This window comes from Miniopterus schreibersii (assembly GCF_964146895.1).
Source record: "Miniopterus schreibersii genome assembly, chromosome: 19".
Taxonomy (NCBI): Eukaryota; Metazoa; Chordata; class Mammalia; order Chiroptera; family Miniopteridae; genus Miniopterus; species Miniopterus schreibersii.
The window spans coordinates 27,439,180-27,465,459 of NC_138119.1; the positions used below are offsets into that span (position 1 = coordinate 27,439,180).

Below are 26,280 nucleotides of genomic sequence, written 5' to 3' on the forward strand. Positions count from 1 at the left end.
TCAAAATAAAACTGAGAACACTAAAAAGGTTCAGAGAGAAGCAAACAAATTCATTAAACATATATTAAAAGGCCTAATACCAAGGGTGAAATTACTTTATACTATAGGAGAAATGGCAAAAAGGTATTTATCTAAAGTGTTAGTATACACACATCAGTTAGACCACATAATGTGAAACTCTCAGGTTAGGAAATATAGAAAATGACCTGGACCAACATCCAAAACGTTACTGTGAGGATTAAGAATGAAAACAGGCTATCAAGAAAGGATATAAGCCCGAGCTGGTTTGGCTCAGTGGTTAGAGTGTGGGCTGTGGACTGAAGGGTCCCGGGTTCGATTCCAGCCAAGGGCACACACCTTGGTTGCAGGCTCCCTCCCGGCCCTGGTTGGGGCAGGTGCAGGAGGCAGCCAATCGATGTGTCTTTCTCACAGTGATGTTTCTCTCTCTCCCTTCTGCTCTCTCTGAAAAGCAATGGAAAAAATATCCTCAAGTGAAAAGGAATAAATAAAATAAGTTTAAAAAAAAAAAAGGCTTTAAGAGTATAAAATTTAGAGGACTGAGATGAACAATTTGCTTCAGAGAAAGGCTAAGAGGTCCTACTCAAACCAGTCCCAAATGGCTAAAGTTACTGTCATGAAAATATTTAGAAAGTTCATATTCATAAAGGAATTTTGAGAATTTCCAAACTGGCAAATACATGAATGAAAATAATCATTGTAACTGCATAAAAACACTAAAGTAGATCCAGTAATCCAGAAGTTTTTTAAAAACTTAAAGGATGGATTTGGAGATTTCACAATAAGGAATAAATTTACACCAGAAATAATAAGCAAACAGAAAAAAACATTTGTCAATGAAACTGTTTACAAAGGGGAAAAGCATTAACAACAACAAAAAATGATTTGTAAGAATTTGACAATATTTAATAACTTTTAGAGGGAAACTGGTTTGGATGTCATGATAGAACAGAAATAGGGAATAGATACAGTATCGTTCCCTTTATAAAGACTTTTAGAATACTATTAAGCTTAATTTTTGTTTTGCAATTTGGAGTGAGTGCTGCTGGGAGCCTGATCTTTTCTAAATAAAGTTGTAGTCTTTGCCAGCGCAAAGACCTAAAGGCCAGGTCAGGTCTATTACAGCCCTGACCAGTAAGTTAAAGACAGGCTATCAACTCCTGTCTCACATTGTTTCTTCTTTTTTTAAGTCTCTCCTCTTCAGTCTTCTCTAACTTCAGGGGGGTGACAGCCAAACCTCTTTATATCGTTTGAAAATTATTTCCCGTGCTTTCGCTCCTCTTGACACCCAAAGACATCTATTCTTCCACGTAGCCTTCGCTTTAAAGCGTGGAAACACGCCTAAAGGAAGAACAGTGTTTCTGAGAACTAGATTTCAATGAACTTTGATGCTTGTTAGAATATTACTTTGCATAAGTCTCTATCTTTTGGCTAAATGACGACTGAGGTATCAGAACAATGCTCTAACCAACTGAACTACCAGGACAGGGCACAAAGGGAGCCAGTTAAGGAGCACTGCCAGCAAGGAATTGGCCAGCAAGAAGCTTTTCGGAACAAGATTATCTCTGATTAGTTCAACACTGATACCTCACTTTCAGATGCCGAAAACTTATCACCAAGGTCTAGAGGACCTACATGAGAAAATAAATAAATTTAGGCATAGAAGTGATGGCCAAATTCAACTGGGGATATACAGGAACAACTTTTAAAACTTACACTGGAGAAAACTCTTTTAAAATAGCAGACATGTTGTGTGAAATCAGGACATTCCTCTATTAGAATACATAAAAAGCTAAAACAGTAATTAAAATGTTGCTTGGTGAGCACAAAAATAATAACCTGCCTGGTAATGTTTTACGAGACATCAATAATTATTTTAAAACTAGAATTAAAATGAGGTGGTAGTGGCACAGAGATCCCCAACAGGCCAATAGTACAGATTACAGAGGCCAGAAACAGACACGTGCACGTATGGATTCTGATACGCCACAGAGACGGCTGCAGAGCAGCGGGGAGAAATCAGCTTTCAATACGCTGTGCAGGGAAAGTCAGGCAGCTGGGGGGGAGGCTGATTAACTTACATACAAATCAGTTCCAGGTGTTTAAAAAGCCATATAACGAGGGTTTGCTAAACCAGATATTAAAACACATTAACAAGTTATAATTAAGCAATACAATATTAAAAAGATAGAACAAAACAATATAAAAGTTCAGTATAACCCAGTATACACAGTAAGTTGGTATATGATGAAGGAATTTCAATTCTAGAAAAAATAAATTTCCTGGTTGTTCAATAAATAGTGTTGTCATCCCTGGGTATAGGGATGACACACGTGATTTTTAACAGTTTCTTAATCTAACCAACTAAGCCACACCGCCCAGGGCTATTCCTTTATTCTTAACAAGGGAACAGAGAACAAGTCTCAAAATAAGGAGTAAAGAGCACCTGATCAACAGAATTTTACTGTGTGTTCTTTTAAACAAAGGTAAACCAGGATTCCGTGATGAAATATATTTAGGAAATTTCAGGCTGAACACAACTGAACAGTCTTCATCTTTGCTGCAGGGCTCGAAGAGACTTTCAACTGCCCATTTTTCTAACCTGCGTCACCTCCATGACAGCCTCTAGAGTGGCTCCACAGAGACCCAAGAATCCAAAGAAGCACTTAAAAATTGTCGGTTTCATTAATCATTACCATGTTTTGGACATATTTTATTAAAAATACAAACAGAAAGAGGTAGAGAGAAAAGAAGAATCATTCTCTGTTTACAACAGAAGTGAGGTTCTGCATGGCATTATTTGTAAGTACATAGTGGAACCAGGAAAAGGAAACAAGAACTGAAAAAGATCAGTTTGTAAGGTTTGTAAACTTGACTTGCTTATTATAACTGGTTTTCCATGCAAGATGTATTCTGACTATAACTTAAAATATGCTAATTGCATACATATGCCTTTATATGTGATGAAAAATCAGACACTGATGTAGCTCAATTTTAAAAATACTATAAATTGAAAGTAAAGGTATATATCATATATCTTAGTGTTTAAATAAAATTGATCCTTGGACATTTAAAGCAAAGGTTTCAGTGTTAAATTTAATCAGCACATAAACGAACTGCTAAGCCTTTTGGCACTTACTAAACAGGTTTTCATATTAGCCATTAGATGGCACCACATACCTACTAGTTAAGATAACTGTGCACTAATTTCCCCAATGTGCTTAAAAAGCATAATATAAAGTATAATATTTAACTTTTAAGTAAATACGATATACATTATCTGATGTCATTGTTAAAATAAAAGTTTTAAAGTAAAGAAAAATGATATAAGCAACTATATTTGTATCACATTTCTGGAATATTACAATTTAAAATAAATAATCCCTTTCAGAAATCAAACTGGAATGTTCTAAGACAACTATTCAAAAGTTGAATGTCAGCTAGCTAAAAAATGTCTTCCTTTAAGCTAAATTTAAGTTAAAACTAATTGTCCACCTTAACAAATTTTTGTTTAATTTTGAAAAGGGCAAACAATTTTCTTTTTAATGTTTTTTTTAATCTTTATTGTTGAAAATATTACAGATGTCCCCTTTTTACCCCCATTGATCCCCTCCACTCCACATCCACCCCACCCCCAGGCCTTCCCCAGACCACTGTCTGTGTCCTTGGGTTATGCTTATAAACATGTAAGTTCTTTGATTAATTTCTCCCCACCCACTCCCCCATCTCCACCTTCCCTCTGAGATCCCTCAGTCTGTTCCATGCTTCTATGTCTCTGGATCCATTTTGTTCATTGGTTCATTCTGTTTATTACATTCCACATATAAGTGAGATCATGTGGTACTTGTCCTTCTCTGACTGGCTTACTCACTTAGCATAATATTTTCTAGTTCCCTCCATGCTGTTCCTAAGGATAAAAGATCCTTCTTTTTTACAGCTGCATAGTATTCCATAGTGTAAATGTCCCACAGCTTTTTTTAACCACTCATCTACTGATGGGCACCTGGGCCATTTCCAGATCTTAGCTATTGTAAATTGCACTGCTATGAACATAGAGGCACATCAGTTCTTTCTAATTGGTGTTTCAGGTTTCTTAAGATATATTCCTAGAAGTGGGATCACTGGGTCAAATGGTAGTTCCATTTTTAATTTTTTGAGGAAACTTCATACTGCTTTCCATGTTGGCTGAAATTTTCCCCAATTTTTTTTAAATAAACAAACTCAAATATCCAAAATGATCAAGAAATTCCACGTAGAATAGATGCAAAGAGATCCACACAAAGCCACATTAAACTGCTGAAAGATAAAGACAAACAGAACCTTGAAAGCAGCAAGAGAGAATGGCTCAATACAAACAAAAAGATCCTCAAGAATAACAGCTGATTTTTCATCCAAAGCCATGGAGTACTGAAGACAATGGGTAACATTTCAAGTATTGAAAGAAAAAAAACTGTCAACCAAGAATTCTATATACAGCAAAAATATCCTTCAAGAAGGAAGGAGAAATTAAAGCATTTCTAGATTTTAAAAAAAGCTGAAGGAGTCCATCATTAGAACTTCTCTACAATAAATACTAAGGTATTACTTCAGGCTAAGATAAAAAGGCACTAGACAATAATTAGAAGCCATATGAAGAAATAAAGAAAATTGGTATAGGTAAATACACACATAAATATAAAAGCAAGTATTACTGTATTTTTTATTTATAACTACTTCCCCACATAATTTCAAAAAGAAATTCACTGAACAATAATTATAATCTATGTTAAAGGGCATACAATGTATGAAAATGTATTCTATGACAACAATGAAAAGGGGAAGAGCAGAGATGTGTAGAAGCCAAGTGTTTATATACAGCTGAGAGTAAACTAGTATGAGTAAACTTTTAAACTTTGTTAAAAGTTTAAGATGCTAATTGTAATCTCCAACGTAAAAACAAAGAAAATAATTTTTTAAATATTAAAAGGACAAAAAGAAGGGAATCAAAAGGATTCACTACAAAAAGATAAACTAAATTTTTAAAAAGTAGGCCCTCTGCATCTGCAGATTCCCAACCACAGATTGAATAGTGGTTCTGATCCTCAACTGGTTGGATCTGTGAATGTAAAATACAGGGACACAGAGGGTCAACTGTTTGTTTATTTATTGAAAAAAAATTCACATTTAAGTGAACCCACACAGTTCAAACCCATGTTGTTCAAGAGTCAACTGTATATGCTAAGTTTCATGAGTCCTTCTAGCAAATCATCAAACAGAGAAGTTGGTCCTGGGGACCCTCAACACCTTATGACAAAATATATTAAATCAGCACTATAGCATGCTGTTTGATTTCGCTAACTAAACCATGCCTTCATTCATAGTCCTGGTTGGTTACAAAATAAATACATAAATCAATAGCTATTTTATATGCAAAAAATAACTAGACATAAATAAAAAGTCCCATTCACAACAAAACAAATAAAATGCAATAAAAATAAGAAATGTGCCTGCCTATAAAATTCTACTGGGAGACAAGAGGAAACAGAGAAAGCAGCCATGTTTCTGAATGGAAAACGTACTTAGGAATTCAAGTTGATCCTATTAGAATTATTTTAGGGGAAGGAAGTGTAACATAAACTGTAGGAGGGGATACTTAACAAGGTGATTCCAAAGTTGATCTGGAAAAATAAACCTAAGAGAATAGCCAGGAAATTTTTAAAACAAACACTAATGCAAGATGCCCTTTTTCACCAGATAACAAAAGCCACAATAATAAAAGCAGTGCAAAAAAAAATTAAATTTAAAGAAAATTAAATTTTAAAATAAATTTTAAAAAAGCAGTGTACTTGTGGTGCCAGAAAAGACCATCACTAAAGAAAAAATTAAATACAGAAACTGACCCGCATATGCATAATTTAGTGTATGATACAGTGGCATTTTAAATTATCAAGAAAAGAATGAATTATTCAATCACTGGTATTTGTATAACTGTCTCATCAGTTAAATATAAACATAAGGCTGGATCCTTCCTTCACAATGTAGCCTGAAATAAATTCCAAGTGAATTAAAGACTTAAATGTTTAACGGTGCCCACATTTTACAGTAATTAGAGATTCACTGAGCTGAACAACCAATTCTTTTGGGAAATCATCTCCAAGCCTAAACCATATCACCAGATACATCGCTTCACCTTTGTGGATGTATTTCATAAAGGTTTGTTTTGGTTATCTAACTTCGGGGGTTGGAAGGTGGAAAAAATGAAGTACATAATCCGCTGATGTACAGAACTGTCCTCTGCGAATATTTTCCCTCCTCTTGAAAATGGTCATAGGCCAGCATTAATAACCAGAAAATTAAATTTATTGATCAAAAGAACCCCACCATATATTTTTATATATAAAATTCATTTTTAAGTAAAACAAGTACTTAAACCAGTACTAATCAGCATATATTCCACTCTCCAGCCTGGGTTTTAGGACGAAATAGGTCCATAAGAAAAAAATTCTCCCTTCTCCCCCATCCTGCTTCTCACGGAAAAAATGTTAGGAAAGAGAAACCAACTAAATTGGCAATGGGAGTATTCTGTAAAATGGTTGGACTCTTATCATTGAAAGGGGCTGTAGGAATTGGTAGGTAAATCATCCCTTCTCTCAGGATAGCATCAGGACCCATCCCTACTACTCTTCTCTCAAAGAGTAAAAAAAAAATATATGTATGTACATCTCAGCTTCAGATCAGTGAGGCATCTATCCTGAGCAAAGTATGTGAGACCACTTGCCTTGCACCAAGGGGTGGGCCCTTAAAAGCACTCTGGCCCCCTGTCCTAGTATCGTCAATGAACTTCCTTTACCAGTGTCAGTTCTCAGAGCACATAATACAGCACATAACAGCACACGGGCTAGAAAATGCTGAAACAAGCTTTAACTTTCCGAAGCTGTTCCACAGACATCATTCTGCAAAACGCCACAGTTTTATACTCGCAAAATTCCAACTAATAACAGGCTTTCAGAAAAAGAAGTAAGTGGAGAAGAGAGAAAATGGTACTTTGAAAGATAAGTATTTCAGAGAAAGGCAAAACTTGGTGAGGCACAGGACTGGCTCTCACAGCGTCACCATCAGGACTTTGCTCTCCACTCTTATGACTATCCCACAGTCTGTTCTCCTGCAACCTTCACCATATATTCTTTCCCTTGATCTCTCGAACTTCACCCACCCACTCCCCTCCAAATGCCGAGGGTCTGCCTTACTTAATGCTGATGTACATTTACAGCAGCCTCAGTCTGGAGTATAAAACTAAAAATAACCTCTGGGTGCACATAAACCTCTCATTAAGAAGTTCCAGGAAGCTGAGAAAGAATCAAAGAAAAGGCAGCTCCCTGATATCCACCTTCCATTAAACAGTAAATGAAGGTGTCATTTTAATTATAGTAGCAAGAGCCCTATTCTTTGTTACCATTGAGGCTCTATAAATTCACAACCCAACTGAAAATGCTTGGAGCCAGAAAAAGCAGCTTAAAATGTACTCCACCAGAGCAGATGCAAAAATACATTAGTCCCCTCGATTCTGGAAATCTCTCATTAGCACTCTCTAGAAGTCACTGAACTATACCACAGGGAAAGGCATCTATCCTAAGAACCGGGAAAGGTGAACACAGTATAAATGGGGAGAACTGTTTACCAATTTAGATATCTATTAAAAGTCAATTCAAACTAAATTATATGCTGAGAAAAAAGCACATTAAATATAACATACTATTTAGTCAGCACAAAGAAATAAAGCAGAGGGATAGGACACAATTACAGCTTTTACATAATTCTTAGCATTTCACAGTTGAGTGCTGACCTAACAAAAGAAGAGTGATTTTACTGGAGCTGCATAGAAACTGAACATGAAGGTCTGCTTATATGCCAAGATCTAAAAATTAGTGGTCAGGATTTTTCATACTAGGAGCCACTTCCTGTTCAGAGATCAGCAACGTGCTTCCTACATACATATTCCGTCACTTCAATAAATTATTGAGACATTTTTGGAAGGCTCATGTTACCAAATCACTAGTAATTCTCATACATTCAAAATCCTGAATGCCAAACCACTAAAAGAATGAGCGATAGAAACAACCAGAGCATGCCCTCCAGATTTACACATGTAGGATGCTCCTGGCCCATCCCCAAGGTTCTACAAATATCACGAGTGCCCCTGCCCTAGCCAGGCGGCTCAACTGGTTAGAGCACTGTTCCGTACCCCAAAAGGCTGTGGGTTCGATTCCTGGTCAGGACACACACAGGTTTTGGGTTCAATCCCTGGTGTGGGGCAGGGGAAGAAACAACACCCAAACCCAAGAGGGCAGCTGTTGCAGCATCCAACTCATCTAAAGGATTTCAATGATTAGTCACGCAACAAATGTTCTGGTTTTTAAAAAGAAAAGAAAAAGAAAGTAGTTGAATAAATTGTGGTATGTATTTTCACATAATAGAGTACAATGCAGACAGAAAAAAGACTGAAAGAGAGCTTTATCTACTGACTTGAATTTAACTCCCTGGTTAGGTGTTGTTGTTTTTTAAATAAAAAGCAAAATATAAAATAATATATACAGTAGCTCACCTTTTGTAGAAAGGAGAAATAAGAATATATGTAATTCTTATTTATATATATCAGATATATTTCTTATATATATCTTATTTTTATATTTTTCTATATTATGTGTAAACAAATCTAGAACACGGGGCATTCTAAAATCTGCTAAGTTGGTGGTTGACAACCTTTTGCAAGTGCCTCAAAATGAACAAAAGTTCACAATATCCAGTGATACCGAGGGCTCTCGGAAGGGATTAGACAAGTGACTCATGGATTCCGCTCAGCCATCTCAGCAGAAGCCAAACACAGAGATGGAATTATTTAGAAGGAATATCTTGTCTAATGGAATGAATCGCCATGACATACTGAGAAGACTCACCAGGACCTTTTCTGAGAATATTATACCAGCAGAAACACCATCAGCCTGAATGGAAGGAGTGAGAGAAGCCAAAATGAAAGAAGACAGACAGACTACCAAAACTTTACAGACAGGAAACAGGCTGAAAAACTACACAGGTGCAAATATCCACTACCTTTTGTGGAAAGGAAGGATGACTCCAAAGGTAGAGTTTTAAGCCCAGAGACTAGAGCCTCAGACCTCAGGAATAAGCTCCACAAAGTATTATTTCCAGGCTCTGAAACTTAAAAGTTTCTTCCCAGCTGAATTTCAAAATTGCTTGTTGGTACCAGTGACTCCTTTCCTCCTTCCATTTTCTCACTTCTGGGGTGGATATGTCTATAACTATAAACCTATGCCTGTTCCACGTTGAGCTTTGAGACCGGGTAACTTGTTTCCCGGTTTCATGGGTCTTCCGACGGAGAGGAATTCTGAACCAGGATGGATCGTATGAGTTGCGCCCATACCTGATGTAAATGATTTAGATGATGAGACGCCTAAGCGTCTCTAAGATGATATTTAGATGACATTCTGGACTTTGAGTTGATGCTGTAATGTAAGGCTTTGTAGACCAGGGTAAGGCGCTTGGATCTGATTCCACGTATAGTAGGAATCCACAACAGAATTTCAACCAGCAGAGGGACATCACCTAAACTGCATTTTAAAAGATCATCGGTATGTCCGGTAAGGAGGCAAGAGTGGAAGAGGGGGAAACCAGTTAGAAAACTATTACAGCAGTGTAGGCAAGAGAAGATAAGGACCCAGGCTGCGATGACAACAGCAGGATGGAAAAAAGAGGAGAGATGAAAAATATTTTTTGAAGGTAGAAATGACAAAATTTGCCAATAAATTAAATGTGGAAGAGATTGAGAGAAATACAGAATGATTCTTAAGCTAGAACTTGAGCAACTGAGTCAACTGTTCTATTTTTTAGCTGAGATGGAGAAGATTGAGGCAGAAACCAAGACTTGCAGTTTAGATATGTCAAGTTGTTACTCTAACAGACATCCAGACAGCAAGTAAGTAGTTTGAATTATGAGTAGGGAGCACAAGGACAGCTCAGAGCTGGATTTATAAATCTGCGTGGCATTTAAAACAACAGAACTAGGTAAAAATCAAACAGAGAGGAAAGACAGAAAACTGACCCAAACTCTGGCACATTCCAACATGCGGAGATCTAAAAGAGGAGAGAAACCAGCAAAGACGACAAGGAAGGAACAGCCAGCCAGACAGTGGAATATAATACCAGAGACTCCGTGTTACCAGAATCATTGAGACCAATTGCAAGTGTTCTATTTTCTGTAACCTTCATGCGCTCTACTCTATAAAAGTCCATCTTAAAATGCAAAAGCTTTAGCATTAATTTCGAAAAGATTCAAATACTTACAGAATGTCCACTAGAATAGGATGCTGTACTGTATGCTGGGGGGATACACAGAGGTCTGGAAACTTTTCCATGACATGACTACAGTGTGATCAATTTGTTTTTTAATCACAGATTTAAAATTCTATTAAAAAAATGGAAGAAAGTGAAAAGGCTGGACTAATATAGAGAAATCTGGGCAAGGCATGGTCTTCTTGTTACCTCCTAACTGGATCTGGATTTCCCTGGAGACTGCCCCTGTGGGGAGATGGCATGTTGGAGCGGCCTGCTGTGCTCTGTCCATCTGAGCCGGCATCAGGGCCCCTCTGCTAAGACCTCCTGCTCTCACAGGCTACAGAGCGACTGCAGGCATGGGAAACAGGAGGGGCCCTGAAAACCTTCCTCCCCCTACCATACTCTGCCACATTCCCCATCCTTTCGCTGCTATGTGGATGCTGTTGGTGATTACAGTTTGTATATTAAAGAGGTTTTATATTAAGTATGTTTGGTTGGTCTAAAATAAAAAAAAAATTCTTGGATGGGAATGGAGACAGCAATCAGGACTAGAGCCACGATGAAAAGGTGTGATCATCTATCCCTATCTATGCTGTTCTCTCCACCGCAGCTTCCTGTTCCCACTGTAGCTAAGAAAGGCCTTTGCACGGCTCATTTTCCTCCCTCCTAGCTATCTGTACTCTTGTCTTGGGTCTCACCTCACCACAGTTTTGATAGCTTCTGATTCCAGTTGCTATGTCCAGTGCCTTTTGCTTTCCAAATAAATTCGTTGTGTTAGAAGTTTTAGTGAGACAGATAATTACTATAAAATTATTTAAAACATTTTTATTAATTCTGGATTAACAGATTATAAAAGACTAAAAATGTTTACGTAGAGGAAGGAAACAATGTATAAATGTGTACCCTCTCTCCTGCATTTAGCTAAGACGCACAAATCAACAATGGTTACGGTGTGGAAATCATAATCCTAATTTTACGTTTCAGGGAACTGATTTCAATCTTCCCCTCTGTGGTAGCAGGGAAGCGGTATATATAGATAAATTACACTTTAGTATAAAGAAAAGAGAATGTTTTTAAATGAATGGCAACTGCAAGTGGTGACACATAGGTAAACTAGTATGACCATGTTAAATTCACCTAAAAAGTATTTTTTTCCGACCATGAAGCAGCTGAGGCTTTCTAGACCTGTTGAAGACTTACTGAAAATATTCTACCATTTCCCTGGCACGCCCGCCGATCATGCTCATGTATCACATACACCCACACCGCCTCAAGCCTCCTCGGGGGGAATATTAGGGAGGGGAGTGCAGCTAGCTGGCCAGACTCAGGAGGGCCAAGTCAGTTTTCAAGAAAGATGCAAGGAAAAGAAAGTCCCCCAGGTTTAAAAAGAGAAAAGAATAGTAAATTTATTATGATTTCTTCCCCTGGCCTCCCTAGGTATATCTTTTCCTTTCTTCACACCGTTTCACCGGTTTGTGATTATTTGTAAGTGTGAGGGCTCCCAAGTGTCTCCTGGGAGCTCCCAAGAGAATTCCTGATTCCTTGCCTCCCACCTAGGAACTGAATTACCTTTCCTGAGGCCCCTTGGTGGACCACCCGGTTGCCAGGTGGTTCCTTCTAAGGAAGCATAGACAGTTATTGGTGTCAAAAGATGTTGTGGTCTTTGGGCATGTTCCCGATTTGAATTTCAACAAGTCCTCACATCTCTGATGGGTAAGGAACAGAAGTCAATGGGAGAGCAGCATGCTCTGATTTCAGATTCTGAAAGGGAACAAAATTCAGATTCTCCATTCCCTGCCTCTTCACCAGGCCCAACAACCAACACGCTAGAAACCAGGCTTGAACAGCCCATGAAACTACATACAAAGGAACAGCCCTCCATGGCCACATAATGAGCTATCATGCACTTCACGGGTGCTTACGTCTGTGACACAAATAACAAACATTAATTTTTATTAAATTTCATTCTTTATAAGTCCAAATTATCTGCCACATTACTGAAATGCATCATGCACTGTAAAGTGTTCACTTTGTTATATAAATATCCACGCAGAGCATTGACTTACCTTTTCTAATACAGATAAGCTCATGTACTCCACAGGTTCTTTCTCCACCTTTAAAACAAAAAAATTTGTTAGAAGTTAAAAACAGAAAATAGCCTGACTTTGTTACAAAGAACCGTTTTAAATTAGCTTCTAGATTAACTCAGGAAAAGTTGGCCAATCCTTCTCTTTCAGTTTCACTGTATGAACATGACAACCTGATACTGAGAATTTTCCTGAAGCCCTAAGTTAAGATCTTATAAAATCTTGGAAGAAGAAGCTTCATTCAGGTATTTCTTTTAAATGGTCAGCTTCCCAAGAGCAGAAACATATCACCATTTCCTAAGCACCTCTTTGCAGTACTTAGAAGGAAGTACTGCAGGAGAGGACCCACTTTGTGTCTGAGCCTTAACATAATACAGGTAAGTTATTATGGGAGGGTCAGCCCTGTAAAAACACTATTTAAACTTTATCACATATACTCATTGCATAAAACAAAACATGATCCCTTCCCCATTCTCTGGCTACCCACTCTTATAAACCTGTAATAATAAGACAAAGTTTATAAAAAAATAGTATGATGATAGAAACTAAAAAATGTAACCCAAAACTTATTTTATCATAATTATCTAAAATTACTTTATCATAAGACTAACATTATTAGTTACCAAAGAAATCATATTCACTTCACTCTGAAACATAGTGCCACTACTTTAAATGAATGTAAGCTGAACAAAATCTTGTAGTGTCCTATATATTCATGACCTTATAACTATGCTGTAAATTATGTTTAAACTTTGCATAGGATAAATGTTAAATAATTTAATCATCTTAGCTTGTTATGAAGCTCATTATTACCAGTTAAGTTATAAGGCATAGAAATATCTTACAGCAATAAGATGAGAAATAAAAACCATGATTGTCCACTAAAAAAAAAAGTAGGTCATCCAGGAAGCAAGCTAAAAAACTAGAAAACAGTATTTCTATCACCAAAGTAGGTTAGGTCTACATTCTAACTTGGTTATGAGGATGCCGCTGCTTCTTTGTTATCGACACCACAGACTAATCACTGGTTATCAGAGTATGTATAGGCTCAGCAAGAAAAAGCACCTAACTTAGCTATGATTATAGAAGAATTATTTTTCAGCAAACCTCAGTGTAAATACAGTGAGACCCTACTAACTGATTATTACCAATGAGCAGCCAAGTGACTTGATGAAGGGCTACAATGAACTATACCCGCACCGCACATGTTTTACAATGGAGAAGACACTAGTCAAATGACTGGAAGGAGCGTATTTACCAAATTATAAGAAACAAGCCTCCGGAAATCTAGAAGAATATGTAATAACAATAACATAACTATACTGTATATTGATGCCATCACTAATGTCTGCATAGGCTTAGAAATATTTCTTATATAGTCATTAAGGCCTGTTCTCTAGAAGGTAACACTTCCAGTTTAGTGTGAGTTAGGTACTTAATTTGTGTAACAAGGTTGCACTTTTTAAAGCCTATAATTAAAACTAGATTTCCCCCCATAGTTATTATGAATTGGTTAGGTTTTACTATGCACACCTAATCTTGAACATAACTACATAGTTTTTATAAGGCTTAGTGTTAACAGTAACATTAAAACTACTAGTCTAAGACTTTTCTCCATACTGCAGAATGACAATAAAAACTCTCACTTTTAAAAGTATTCAATTTACCTAGAGCAAATGAAAGAAATGCATAAATAAAAAGTCAGTAATTAGTATATTTAAAATTTAGAATCAACCGATAATTGTCAAATCTGCCCAAGTTTGCACAAAAATCACGCAACTAGAAAAAGCAAGTAGAGTATGCTCTACTGCTCTTGATATTAGTTCTGAAAACTCCAAACCAAGTCAGATTCCACTGATGTACATGTGGGACTCAAGAGCAATCACTATTATTACTGAAATGGAAAAGAATATTAAAGGTAAGTAAATGCCAGACAGTAAAGTAATATTTGGAAAAGAAACTTACTTTTAAAAGTACCAAAAAAAAACCCCTCAAAAAGTTAAAGAAACTTTATCATAGTATCAGACACTCAACTCAACACTCCTTTTAGCCTCAATTCTTCCTAAGACCAGGAAGAGTGTAAGGAAAAAAATATGCATTCTACACGTAAAATGTATGTTTTAATGTACATGTTTGGAAGTCAAAAGGCTACAAATTTTATGCCCTTTTAAAAAGTCTCTAAAAGTACATATGAAAAATTTCCAAGAATAATGTCCAATTTGTATGAAAAAGGCAAGTCATGTCCAGACTTAGATATGATGGTAATCCAAAAAGTGGTTCTCTAATTTTAATAGTGTAATACACAATGGGAATGATTATTGATTTTTTTAAATGTCAGCTTTATTGAGGCATAATCACCTCATCATATTGTAAGATATTTAAAGTGTACATTGTGGTGAGTTGATAAACTTATAATCAAATACATAAATCCAACATATAGAGGGATGATTTTTTTATTGAAATATATTTGACATATCAGTGTGTAAGTTTAAGATGTAGAACCGGTTGGCTTGATACATTTATAACTGCAATATGATTACCACCTTAGCATTTGATAATACCTCTATCATGTCACATAATTACTTTTGTTGTTGTTGTGGAAACAACTGTAATCTAATCTCTTAGCATCTCTGAAGTTTATAATATAACATTATTGTCTATAATCACTATACTGTGCATTAATCTCCAGGAAGTATTTATCTACTGTGTGCAAGTTTATATTCTTAAACAACAGCTCCCCAATTCCCGCACCCTCGAGCCCCTGGTAACCACCATTCTACTGTTTTTATGGGTTAGGCTTTTTTAGATTCCACATATAAGTGATATCATACAGTATTTGTCTTTCTCTGTCTGACTTATCTCACTTAGCATAACACCCTCAAGGTCAATCCATGTTATTGCAAATGGCAGGATTCCTCCTTTCCCATGTCTGAATACTGTTCCATCGCATACATAGACACACATCACACCTTTATCCATTCACCTAGACACACACTTAGGTTGTTTCCATACCGTGGCTATTGTGAATAGATGGAAATAAACGTGCGAGTGCATATATCTCTTCAATGTTCTGTGTTCGTTATCTTTGGACACATTATACCCAGGAGCGAGATCGCTGGATCATATGGTAGTTCTATTTTTAATTTTTTGAGGAACCTCCAAAAATCAAGAAGTGGCTAAAACACTTTGAGAGAATGATTACTTAAAATAATCAATCTCTTTAGAAAGAGATGACTCTTCCACTAAAATAAATCATCTTCCCTGAAATGAACTCTTGTATAAATATACTTTTTTCACACCCCAAATTTACTTCAAAGACATAACAATAATGAAGAATTGGAGGCCCTATTAGAATGACAGAATATAAGACTCTTGAACTCAGAAATAAAGCTGTCCAGCTCACTATAGATAAACAAACCAAGGCCTAAAAGTTAAAAGTAAGGTTGCCCAGGGTCACTAGTTAATTGTCAGAAAAAATAATGCGAATACAGAGTGAGAAAGTAAAAGTTGACTTTTCTTCATTTTTATAAAAAATAGAATTATGCAACTGCTTTCTCACCCTCCAAGGTAGTTTAAATAAAAGTAAATTTCTCAAAACTATTCTTGGAGATAATAGTAGCAGTGCTCATGGGAAAATCGTCTGGGCAGCCTGGAAAGGGGCAGCCGCGGAAAAGGACAGGTTCGGGCACAGTCCCAGGCAGGGGCACAGCGGGGCGGGCACACGCGCTGTGAATGTGCTCTGTGTGCTGGCATCTGAACACGCACGTACCTGAGAATGGGCCTGGGAACCGGGGATTCTTAGGAGGGAGCGGCTTGTTATAAGGTATGTACTTTCCCACGTGTCTACACAAAGAAAATGCGTGGCGATGTGGGCTTCCTATCAAAATACACCCAGAGACGCAAAAATGGAATTAAACCCGAAGACTGAGTTCCTTCAAACTGGATCTAGGAGTCCTTTGTAAAACTATTTTTTCTACCATGTTTATTTTGACTACATGCAGCCTAAATCACTACAATTTACAGGTTCTGTTCATTTCTTCTCAAACACCGCAAGGCTACTTTACAAATATCTTAAATTCCAACTCATCTAACGATGTGTCTCCAAAACGCATGCACTGACGTAGTCACAGCCTTTAAATTAACATCTAGCTTACACGGATCAACTGTTTAGAGCTAATTCTTAAGCAGACACCTACACTGTACATAACAAATGTGAAACTTTAAATATTTCCTATTAATACTGCCAACAGTGTCTAGCTTACACCCATAAGCTGTTACAGCTAATTCTTCAACAGACACCTATACTGTACATAAAAGCACGAAACTTTAAATATTTCCTAGTAATACTGCCAACTGCCCTAACCAACGTTAACCCATTTAGACCAGTCCATAATCACTAGACCCCTTTTGGTTTTGTCCCTAATTAAGTCCTTCAAAGAATAACACCAGTTTTAGTCCCTAATTGACAACTCAGTGTTGTAGAAAGATCATGGTTTCTTCCATTTCAAAGTCAGCGTCACCTAGTATTGTAGGTCTTCGTAAACCTTACGCTTGTTACTTAATCTCTGGAGTAAGAAAAAAAGTAAAAATAACTAAAGTCATTTGTAATAATAATAACCACCCCAGGATAGAAAATCGTTTTTATCCTGTATGCCCATTCTGTAAAAGTAACTGCTAGAGGGGGGGGTAGAGAGCAATACCAAGAATGATTCTTAAGCCAAGTCCACAACTGGAAGGAAATAAAAAAGATACTTCAACAAAACAGATGTCTGCTACTGTCAAGGGAGGCAGAAGTAGGGCCATGCTTTTCTATCAACTGAGATGATGGCCGGATGGTGCCTGGCCCACAGTGCGCACCCAAAATATGTTAATTCCCTTGGCACTCCTCACAGGTAGAAGACAAAATTCAGAGAAAACTTAGATTTACCCTGGAAACGGAGGAGACTCTATGTTTTCTTCTTTCCACAAAATCAATTATTTAGTTTCAAACACCCTCCTGTGTAAATATGCCAAAATAAATGCTACTCTTCTCATACTTCCTAACTTGCCCTCTTTTTAGATTTTTTTCTTAAAAAAAAGAACCTTTCAGGTTTCCAGCTCTGGGAATTATCCTCCCAAATTGGAATTCCTTTACTTTTTTGGTTGTTACTAAGCAATTACTGTAGAGTTAAAATAGTCTGAATTCGTCTTTTCTATATTTACTTTTACAAACTCATTTAATCTGTAATATTCCTAGCCAGTAACACCCTAAGTTTTGAGACACATACTCACCACCATGTCAGCATCACATACAATAACCAACTGTATCTCTTTTCAAAACCAAATCTTAGAACACTTTGATTTGCAGAGCATACTAAATATTTGGATCCATAAGTATCTCTTTTGATTTATATACATTTCTAGGAATTTACTTGATAATTTTTTCTAAGAGGTGCAAGTTTTATCATATGTAAGTAAATTTACTGTTCACAAATGTAATCAACTTTTCCCACTTCTGAGTCATTTGTTTTAATTACGCTTTTGAGTGTTAGAAACTCATTAAGATACCATAAAGCCCTGAATAATATATGCTCACAAAAAGGCATTCTACTGAATTTTCTAGTTCACTGAGAACACCTTTTTGTTTTGACTGCTGCACCAAATCATTTTTTAAAACTGCAAATACGCACTATTGCATAGTAAGTTGAGAATCCTGAAGATCATTTAGTATTTCATTAAAATCCTCTACCTCTTGATGACTCACAATTACTGTACATGCCAATTCTAATACAGGGCTCAAAATGTGAAAATAAGAAACTATTTTGAATATACACATAAATCCTAGAAGTTTACTTTTAAATAAATTCCTAATAACAGCTTGCTGTGTTGTCACTATGTTCTCTTTCTAAAAAATGGTAAATCAAGGGTTCCAATTTGTTGGGTTTCAATTAAGATTTTACTACCTTTATAAAATATGCATATACATATTTTATTGCATATATAAAATACCCATATAGTCATTTTACTCAAAAGCTTGTAGTGTTTAATTTATAGTAGTCTGTCCAATCCTATATAGGCATTTTCATGGTAGGTGGTAACTGGCCAGGATTTATGGCAGAAAGAATGAAGTCAGCTAAATGGAAATCAAATCCATGAAAACTATCTATTATACTACTACACATATGCTGTGTACAACACTGTATTAGATTTAAAGGAAGCAATAATGCAAACAGTATTACTCAACAGATTATATAAGTCAGTCTCTCTGCTTTCCACACTGGCGCACGCTGTTGCATTCTAATACCACCTAAAGCAACAAAAAACGAAATACAACTATTTCTCTAGTAGTTCCGTACTTTTTTCTGATTTTATTTAGTGAGTTAGAAGAGAACCCTTAAATAAACTGTAAGCGACTAAAAAGTACTTGATGAGGTCTCTGAACAAATCTACCTAATATCCAAACATGTCTTAAATCTCTATGAAACATCAGAAATTGTATTGCTGCCTAAAGCCAAAGTATCCGTTGTGGGAACATCATTGATTAAACTGAACTGTAAATCCTTCCAATATAAACTGTTAAAAACATTGCCTCACTCTGCCACAGACTGTGGATAGGTGCTCTCTAATTATATTGCCCCTCATTACACTGTAATGATCTCTCTCTAATAATAACAAGGAAAGCAAAAAAGGAGTGTGATATTTTCCCTCAAGACTAATAATATAACATGTCTGCTTTTTTTTTAAATTCGGTATTTCAAATGGCCTTTGGAAGCCCAAATTCTCCCTTGGAAATTAACTTAGAGTCACAACAAATCTTCAAGAGCATCTCAGAAATGTACTGATGACTTTAAAAATATATGTGAAAGTGTGTGGTTAACTATAAGGTGCAGTATGAATGAAAAATATATACACACATACACACACACATTCTAACTTATTTTTCTTTTACAATTTTAAAAAATGCTACCCAGAAAGGTTAAGTAGTTAAAGTTAAAACATGGCAAGTTAACAATAAAAATAATTATTTTTACTTCAGCAAAACATTTTTGCAAGGAGTCTTCTGATATTTGTATGGAAGAGACAGGAGAGTGTGGATTGGGCAAATACAAAGCACAGCCATTAAAGACCAGCGTGATCCTGAGGTTTTAAATAATGTGGATTTGCATTTTACAAAGATAACTAGCAGTAATTTAGAAAATGGATTGGAAGGAATTTTAAGACTGGCGCTAAGAAAACAAGCTAGGGAACTAATACAAGTCTCCTGATGAGAGATAGGAAATAAACAGAAGTATAAGCACTAAGAATCACAAATTAATTTGAGATGCAGAATTGGCAGAACTTAGTGATCAACAAATGTGGGGGGGTAAATTGTATCATAATTATAATCCATCTGGATTGATTTCCAGATTTGTAACTCGGATGTCTAGTTATTTTAAAATGCCACTCAGATGGTAAATTTGCAAGGCGTAGGGAGTATGGAGGCTGGATTTGGTGGCTGGGATGACAACTTTAGTTCAGGACATTCTGAATGTCCCAAGCTAAACACTGCGGATTGCTATGGGACATCCAAAATATCCAACTACTATCTGGAAATAGAAACTAGAAAATTTCTGTGCAATTTTAATTTATTCATTATGAACTTTTTGTGTATTGCTTCAGAAAGCAGACCAGGATGAGTAGACAGAAGTTACTGAATAGCAGATTTTTGGTCAAATAGCTGGGCCACGGACGCAATCAATGCAGATAATGCATGAAATTCCACCGTAACAGTTCAAAAACCGTATGTGGAGTACAAACTATATCCAGATACAGTGAAAATCTAAGGAGCACAAAAACAAATACGACTTTATCTTCTAGGAATTTATAGTCAGACTGAGGATAAACATTTGTAAACGAGTGATTACAAAATCATTCCATGTGTGCAATTGCAGCAGAGTATGTAAAACACCAAGAACTTTAGGTTACAAAGATGAAGAGAAGACTGAAAGGTAACTAATCAAGAGAGGAAGAGAAAACTTTAAAACACAGAAAACGGTCAACAATGCCAGGCTGACAGAAGCCAATAGTAGGAGAGTTAAAACACTGGACACCAATTAGAGGTCTTGATAGACGAGGCCGGCGATTTTCAACGAGCCTGCCTCGAGAATTTTTTAAAAATGCAACACCTGCCCGGCTGGCGTGGCTCAGCGTTGAGCACTCACTCACGATGCAGGAGACTGTGGTTCGATTCCCGGTCAGGGCACATGCCCGGGCTGCGGGCTCGATTCCCAGTAGGGGGTGTACACGCGGCAGCCAATCAATGACTCTCATCATTGATGTTTCTCTCTCTCCCCCTCTTCCTTCCTCTCTCTGAAATCAATAAAGACATATTTTTTTTAAAATGCAATACGTTATATTTAGTCAGGGTTACTAAACTTTTTTCCCTTAGATGGTCAAATTAAAAACAACAACAACAGCCAACACAACAATAGCTGTCTGGTGTGAATGCCCTGTCTTGAACCATAAATATATAGGTCATATAATAGTTGCATCTGATTGGTCATATCACATGATAAGGTTGCATCTGATTGGTTAATTTTTGGTACCAGAAATCCTTATATACAAGAATAGGCACCTGATTTTTCAAAAAGTCACTTTGGAACAAAAAGGGTAGGTAATTACTTTTATTATTTTTTTTGTAAATCAGTCAAAATTATACCTATTTTTTGTCAGATCAGCAAAAAAATATATTTTTTGGTGTGCCACAGAATTTTAGTAATTAGTTTATGTGTGCCATGAGATGAAAAGGGCTGAAACTCGTTGGGCTGGGCTAAACCAATGACATCAGCTACCTTCAGAGTAACAATAAGGATCTGTAAACTACTCCTAATATTTCAAAATGCCTTTGAAAACACATACCTTCATCTATGACAGGACTAAACTCTTCGCCTCTCACTGAAATTACGTTAGCTCAGTATGGTAACACCATCATCTTATATTTGTCTTAAGTACTTATCAGCAGTTACCTGTCTGATGGAGAAGAGAAAATGAATGATTACTTGGTGCTGTAAAATAAGAGTTTCACACAGAGGAGGAAATAAAAGTGACCCTTAGTGCTTAAAAGTCTAAACTCATGACTAAAATACTGAGCCAGAGCTGATAAGAGTATGCTTAACAGATATAAATGATGTTTTTCAATTCAAAACACTGACCAGCTAGGCAAGGGATTGAAGACACATGACTTGAAAGTAGTGCAGGTAAAAGGGACTCTTTCTGTGGTTTTGGCTGACAGCTACCTCATCTCGAGCCAACATGAAGTTCCAAAAAGGCTATTCTAATATTAAGCTACATTAACAGTATCATCCACAAGCCAGGGAGTGGTGTCAGTTTTAATGTATGCTATTCAACAGTACATCTGGAATAGAATATCATATTCTAAACTTTAAAACATATAACGATAGACCATTCAGAGGAAGAATTAGATATTCTGTCTAGAAAAGGAAATGCGTAAGAGTTGTCTTCAAATGAGAGAAGGGATGTCATGCACCTGAGAGCAGTGGACTTGTAATTTATTACTGCAGAAAGCAGACCTAGTATAGGTCTACACAGATAGACATTACCAAATGGCAGACTTCTGGTCAAACACAAAGGCTTTACGGGCTAGAATTTTAGTTCCACACTGACATACACTGTTCAATGTTGGTCGGCATGTGCTTCCAAAGAACTCAACATTATTTAATGTTTTTATACAAAAAAAGAGTGATCTATCTCCTGGTGTTCATGCTATCTTGGAAAGGCATGGTTACAATGATCTGTCTCCCTCACTAGAACACGTGCTCCTTGAGGGCAAGACTGTGGTCTTAATTCATCTTTATAGCCCCACAGTGTCTAGCACAGAACACTGAGTACAACTAGTGCTCAGTAAGTCTACGGAACTAGGTGAATGGAGTAACTGGGTGTTTTAAGAACCACTTTATTAGGAAGAATGTTGGATGAGATGTGTTCTTGGGGCCCTAAAATTCTAAGGTATCCCCAGTCCAAAGGCCTCATCCAGAGCTCATTTTACTTCCTAACAGAGTTTAAAAATCTGCTTTAGTACGTGAAAACCGGCACTTAGACTAACCTAACCTGACATCTTTATTTGAAATGCTAGTATTAACTATACTTTCTTTGCCAAACTAAAAAAGACATAATGCCTGATTTTGATATTATAAAACCTTACACAAATGCTTAAGTATGAAATTATTTACAAGAGTATCTCAAACACAGGAGAATCTCTAGAATATGAGACTCTAACAATCTTGTTCTTTACACATACAAGGAGTAGTAAGCGGAGCAAAATGACATGGGTTGACATGAAAAAGGAATTAATCACATTTAACCGTGGCGGGGGGGACAGGGGGGACTGAGAAAAAGGAAAAACTGCAAAATATTTTAAGAAATTACAAGTTATAGAATCATATCTGGATACTATTTGGCTAATTCTTCCTCACCTCCTGCATAATCCTTTTTGCCTTTATCGCATGGGACAAATCCTACCACAAATTGGTTCAGGAAACAAAACACAGAACATACACCCATGGATTTCGTGTCTTGATTTTCAACTCCAGCAGAAAGTGTAGTGAGGAAAAAAGGTTGAAATTACCAATCTGGATAACAATAATATCAAGGATTACAGGTAAAACCTATTCCCGGTGCTCTCCAGCATTTTAGCTCAAGGGGATAGATACTTAAAACTGAGCCCTGGCTGGTGTGCTCCGCAGTTAGAGTCGGCCCATGCAGGGAAGGGTTGAGGGTTCGATCCCCAGCCCCAGTCAGGGTGCGTGCGGGAGGCAACCAATCTCTGTCCGTCTGTCCCTCTGTCTCCCTCCCTCTTTCCTTTGCACTCTCCCTAAAAATGAATGGAAAAAAAATACACCCTCGGGTGAGTATGAACCAAAAACAAAAACAACAAAAAAACCTGTCTGAGTGTCCAATCAGCTTCTTAAATAAATAAGATAAATGAAAACACACAGCTAAAGCAATTTCGTAGTCCATAGGATCTGACAAAAAGGAGCCCCCAAGAGATGTACTACTAGTAACTGGTAAACTAGATGGAAAGTGCTTTGCAAAGTTTTACTTAAAGGATCACATAAAATTTAGGCAAATAATGGTACGGCTATAGGCACCTTGCACATCTGTACAGGTGCGCACAGACACACACACACACACACACACACACACGGGGAAATTTTACAAACTCCTTTCACTGACTTAATCTAAGCGGTAGGAGCTGGAAGACGCTGCAGTCTTTCACCTAAGTATCCTAGACGTGTGATACTAATTTTCACAATATCCTCCTCAAAAACAAAGCAAAATGTAGGCACTGCATTCCAGTTACATGTTTTTGAAACAAGAGGGGAAAAAAAAATACACTTTAATACCAGCTACCTTATCTAGGAACTTAATTTAGTAAGCTCCTTTTTGAAAACATGAGTACTGTTGGCACTAGAACACTTAATGGACAAATACAGGATTCTAAGAGTGTGTACTGCTGTAAAGACGCATTTACCTCTCTTTTCGTAGAGAAAAAAAGCAGCTCTGAGCGTTAGGAAAAACCCACTTGAGGAGGAAACGAACCGCCCTGCAGATTCCCAGGCCCCCAAACAGCAAAGGGCAGGGGCCGGCCGAGGCGCGCACGCAGCCGGGCAGCAGCTGCACGCAGGGGCCGGGCCGGGGCAGCCCAACTGGGCTCCCAGTTCGGCCGGGAGGCGGGTGCTGCGGGAGGACGGCTTGCTGGAGCGAGGTCCAGGGACAGGGGTGCACCCCGCGGCCCGGAGCTCCCCAGCCCGTCCCGCGGGGTCCGCCGCAGCGCGCGGGAGCCCCGCTAGGCGCCGCCAGGAGGCAGCGGCGGCCCCGACCCCGTCCCCGTCCGCGGGACGCGCTCCTCCCCGCCCCGGGCGCGGGCCGAGGCCGGCGGACGCGCGAGGGCCGAGCGCGAGCGACAGTCTGGCGGACCCGCGGCGCCGCTCCGCCCTCCCGCCTCCCGGGACGCGGCCGGGACCCCGGCGCCTGCTCGGCCGGCTCCCCGCCCTCGGGGGACGGCCCCACCCGCCCGCGGAGCGACCCCTCCTCCCCGCCCGCGGCCGGCCTCCACTCACCCTCAATCGCCATGATGTGCTCGCCATGGACCGCACCAAGTGGAGCGCGGGGGCGCGGGCGGGCGCGAGGGCGGAGGACGCGCGGAGGCCGCCAGCGGGAGGGGCGGGGCCGGCCCCGCAATCGCCGGGCTGCGCGGCCCGCAGGGGAGCCGCGGGCGGGGCGGGGCGGGGCCGGGAGCGGCGGGAGCGGGGGCGGCGGCAGACGTGGAACCTTCCCGGGCCGCCCCGGCACGTGACGCCGCCCCGCCCCCACCCCGGCGTCCGCCACGCGCCGCGCCGGGATTCAAAACAGGTGCCGGTTCGGGGAGCCCCGGCAGCCGCCCCCGAGGCCCCCCGCCCCGCGCCGCGCCGCCCGGGCGCGTGGACCAGTCACGCACGGGGCCCGCACCACGGCGGACGGAGGGGCCGGCTCCTCGGCGCGCGGGGCCGCCCGGGGCCCGAGGAGCGGGGAGGCTGCGGTCAGGACCACGGACAGGTCTCGGGCTGCGCAGCGGGCGCAGGGCTTCCCGGCCGGGGACGCGCGGAGGCTCTGGTTTCCCCAGGTCTGTTTCCTCGCTTTGCTTGGCTTGGCTTGGCTTGGCCTGCATCGGCCAAATACTCGCCTCAGGTCTATGCTGCGAGGTGGAGGGACAGCATGTTGGCCAACAGCGAGCGGAGCGAGGGATCCTGGGGACTGCAGCTTCCCGGTCCCCCTGCCCCTGCCCCCGCCCCTGCCCCCGCCCCTGCCCCCGCCCCTGGCCCTGCCCCCTGGCCCCTGCCCCCTCCCTTGCCCCCCTCCCCTCTCCTGCGCCTTCTCCTCCCGTGACTCACACCCAGGCGCGCGCACTCCCCCCTTAGCCTCGCCCCTGGGAAAGCTCGCGGCCCCCTGAGCCCCGTTTCCCCGGGAGAGCGGAGCTGGCTTTGTCTGCGCGTTGTAAACACTCGTGCGAGGCCACACAGCGGGGACCAGACGGACGTTTTGGCGAAGGGCCTGGAAAGCACGCCCCGCGCCGGCTTTTAAACTTCACAAACCTGTGAGCAGGACGAGCAGTCACAGGCCCACTCTGAGCCCAGCAACAATCGGCCCCTTAATTTTTACCTGAGGGGCTTGAGTCACAACCAGTACCCCGCTCCCACCTTCGTTTGGCGCCCCGAGGACCTGCGGCCAACGGCATAAACAACAAAACAACAGAAGGTCGAGGGAGCGGGAGATTCCTCCTCGTGAGCAAAGCGCTAACTCCCAGCGCAGAATTGCTACACTGGGGAGTAACACGGAGCAGCAAATACTTTGCAGTTATGTAAGCGAGGTTGGGCTGTAAATCTAGAGCAGAAACTTCCATTGCCTTTATATAATCTCTCCCTCTGTCACGGTTTATGTCCAGTTGGCATTCATTCTTTACTGTTTTCTTTAGTTCAGTGAGTATTTATTGATGGTTGTGATCAAAAGAAACTTAAAAGAACCCTATCTAGAATCTTATCTCTCATTGGCATCTTTCCAATTATTTTTCTCCCCAATGTAGAATTTCTTTTTCTTACCTACATACCGTTATGAATGCAAGGGAAATTTTTCATAGAGTTTAGTATGAGGCGGTGTGCCGTGCTCTGGCATTTACAAAGTTTCTTTGTGATTTTACTTTAAAGTGAAGCATTTTATTAAAGAAACTGTGGAACACCTTTTGAGGATTCAGAAAGATGGGCCCCAACAATCAATTATAGGAAAATTATTTGTAAGAGTACAATTTCTTAGTGTTACATGATATGCGAAGGTT

The 26,280-nt window shown here is 39.4% G+C and overlaps 1 protein-coding gene across 1 annotated transcript in view; it reads right to left on the reverse strand.

Moving 5' to 3' along the window:
* The window catches only part of SYT14 (synaptotagmin 14), a 113,255-nt gene extending 88,583 nt beyond the window's left edge, over positions 1–24,672 (reverse strand). Inside the window, exons 1-2 of the mRNA XM_081121590.1 lie at positions 24,533–24,672; positions 12,414–12,461 (exon numbers count right to left, since the gene is read on the reverse strand). Of these exons, the coding sequence (XP_080977716.1) occupies positions 12,414–12,461; positions 24,533–24,545 (61 nt within the window). The 5' untranslated portion in view covers positions 24,546–24,672. The remainder of the gene's footprint in view (positions 1–12,413; positions 12,462–24,532) is intronic.
* Between the last annotated feature and the right edge of the window lie 1,608 nt (positions 24,673–26,280).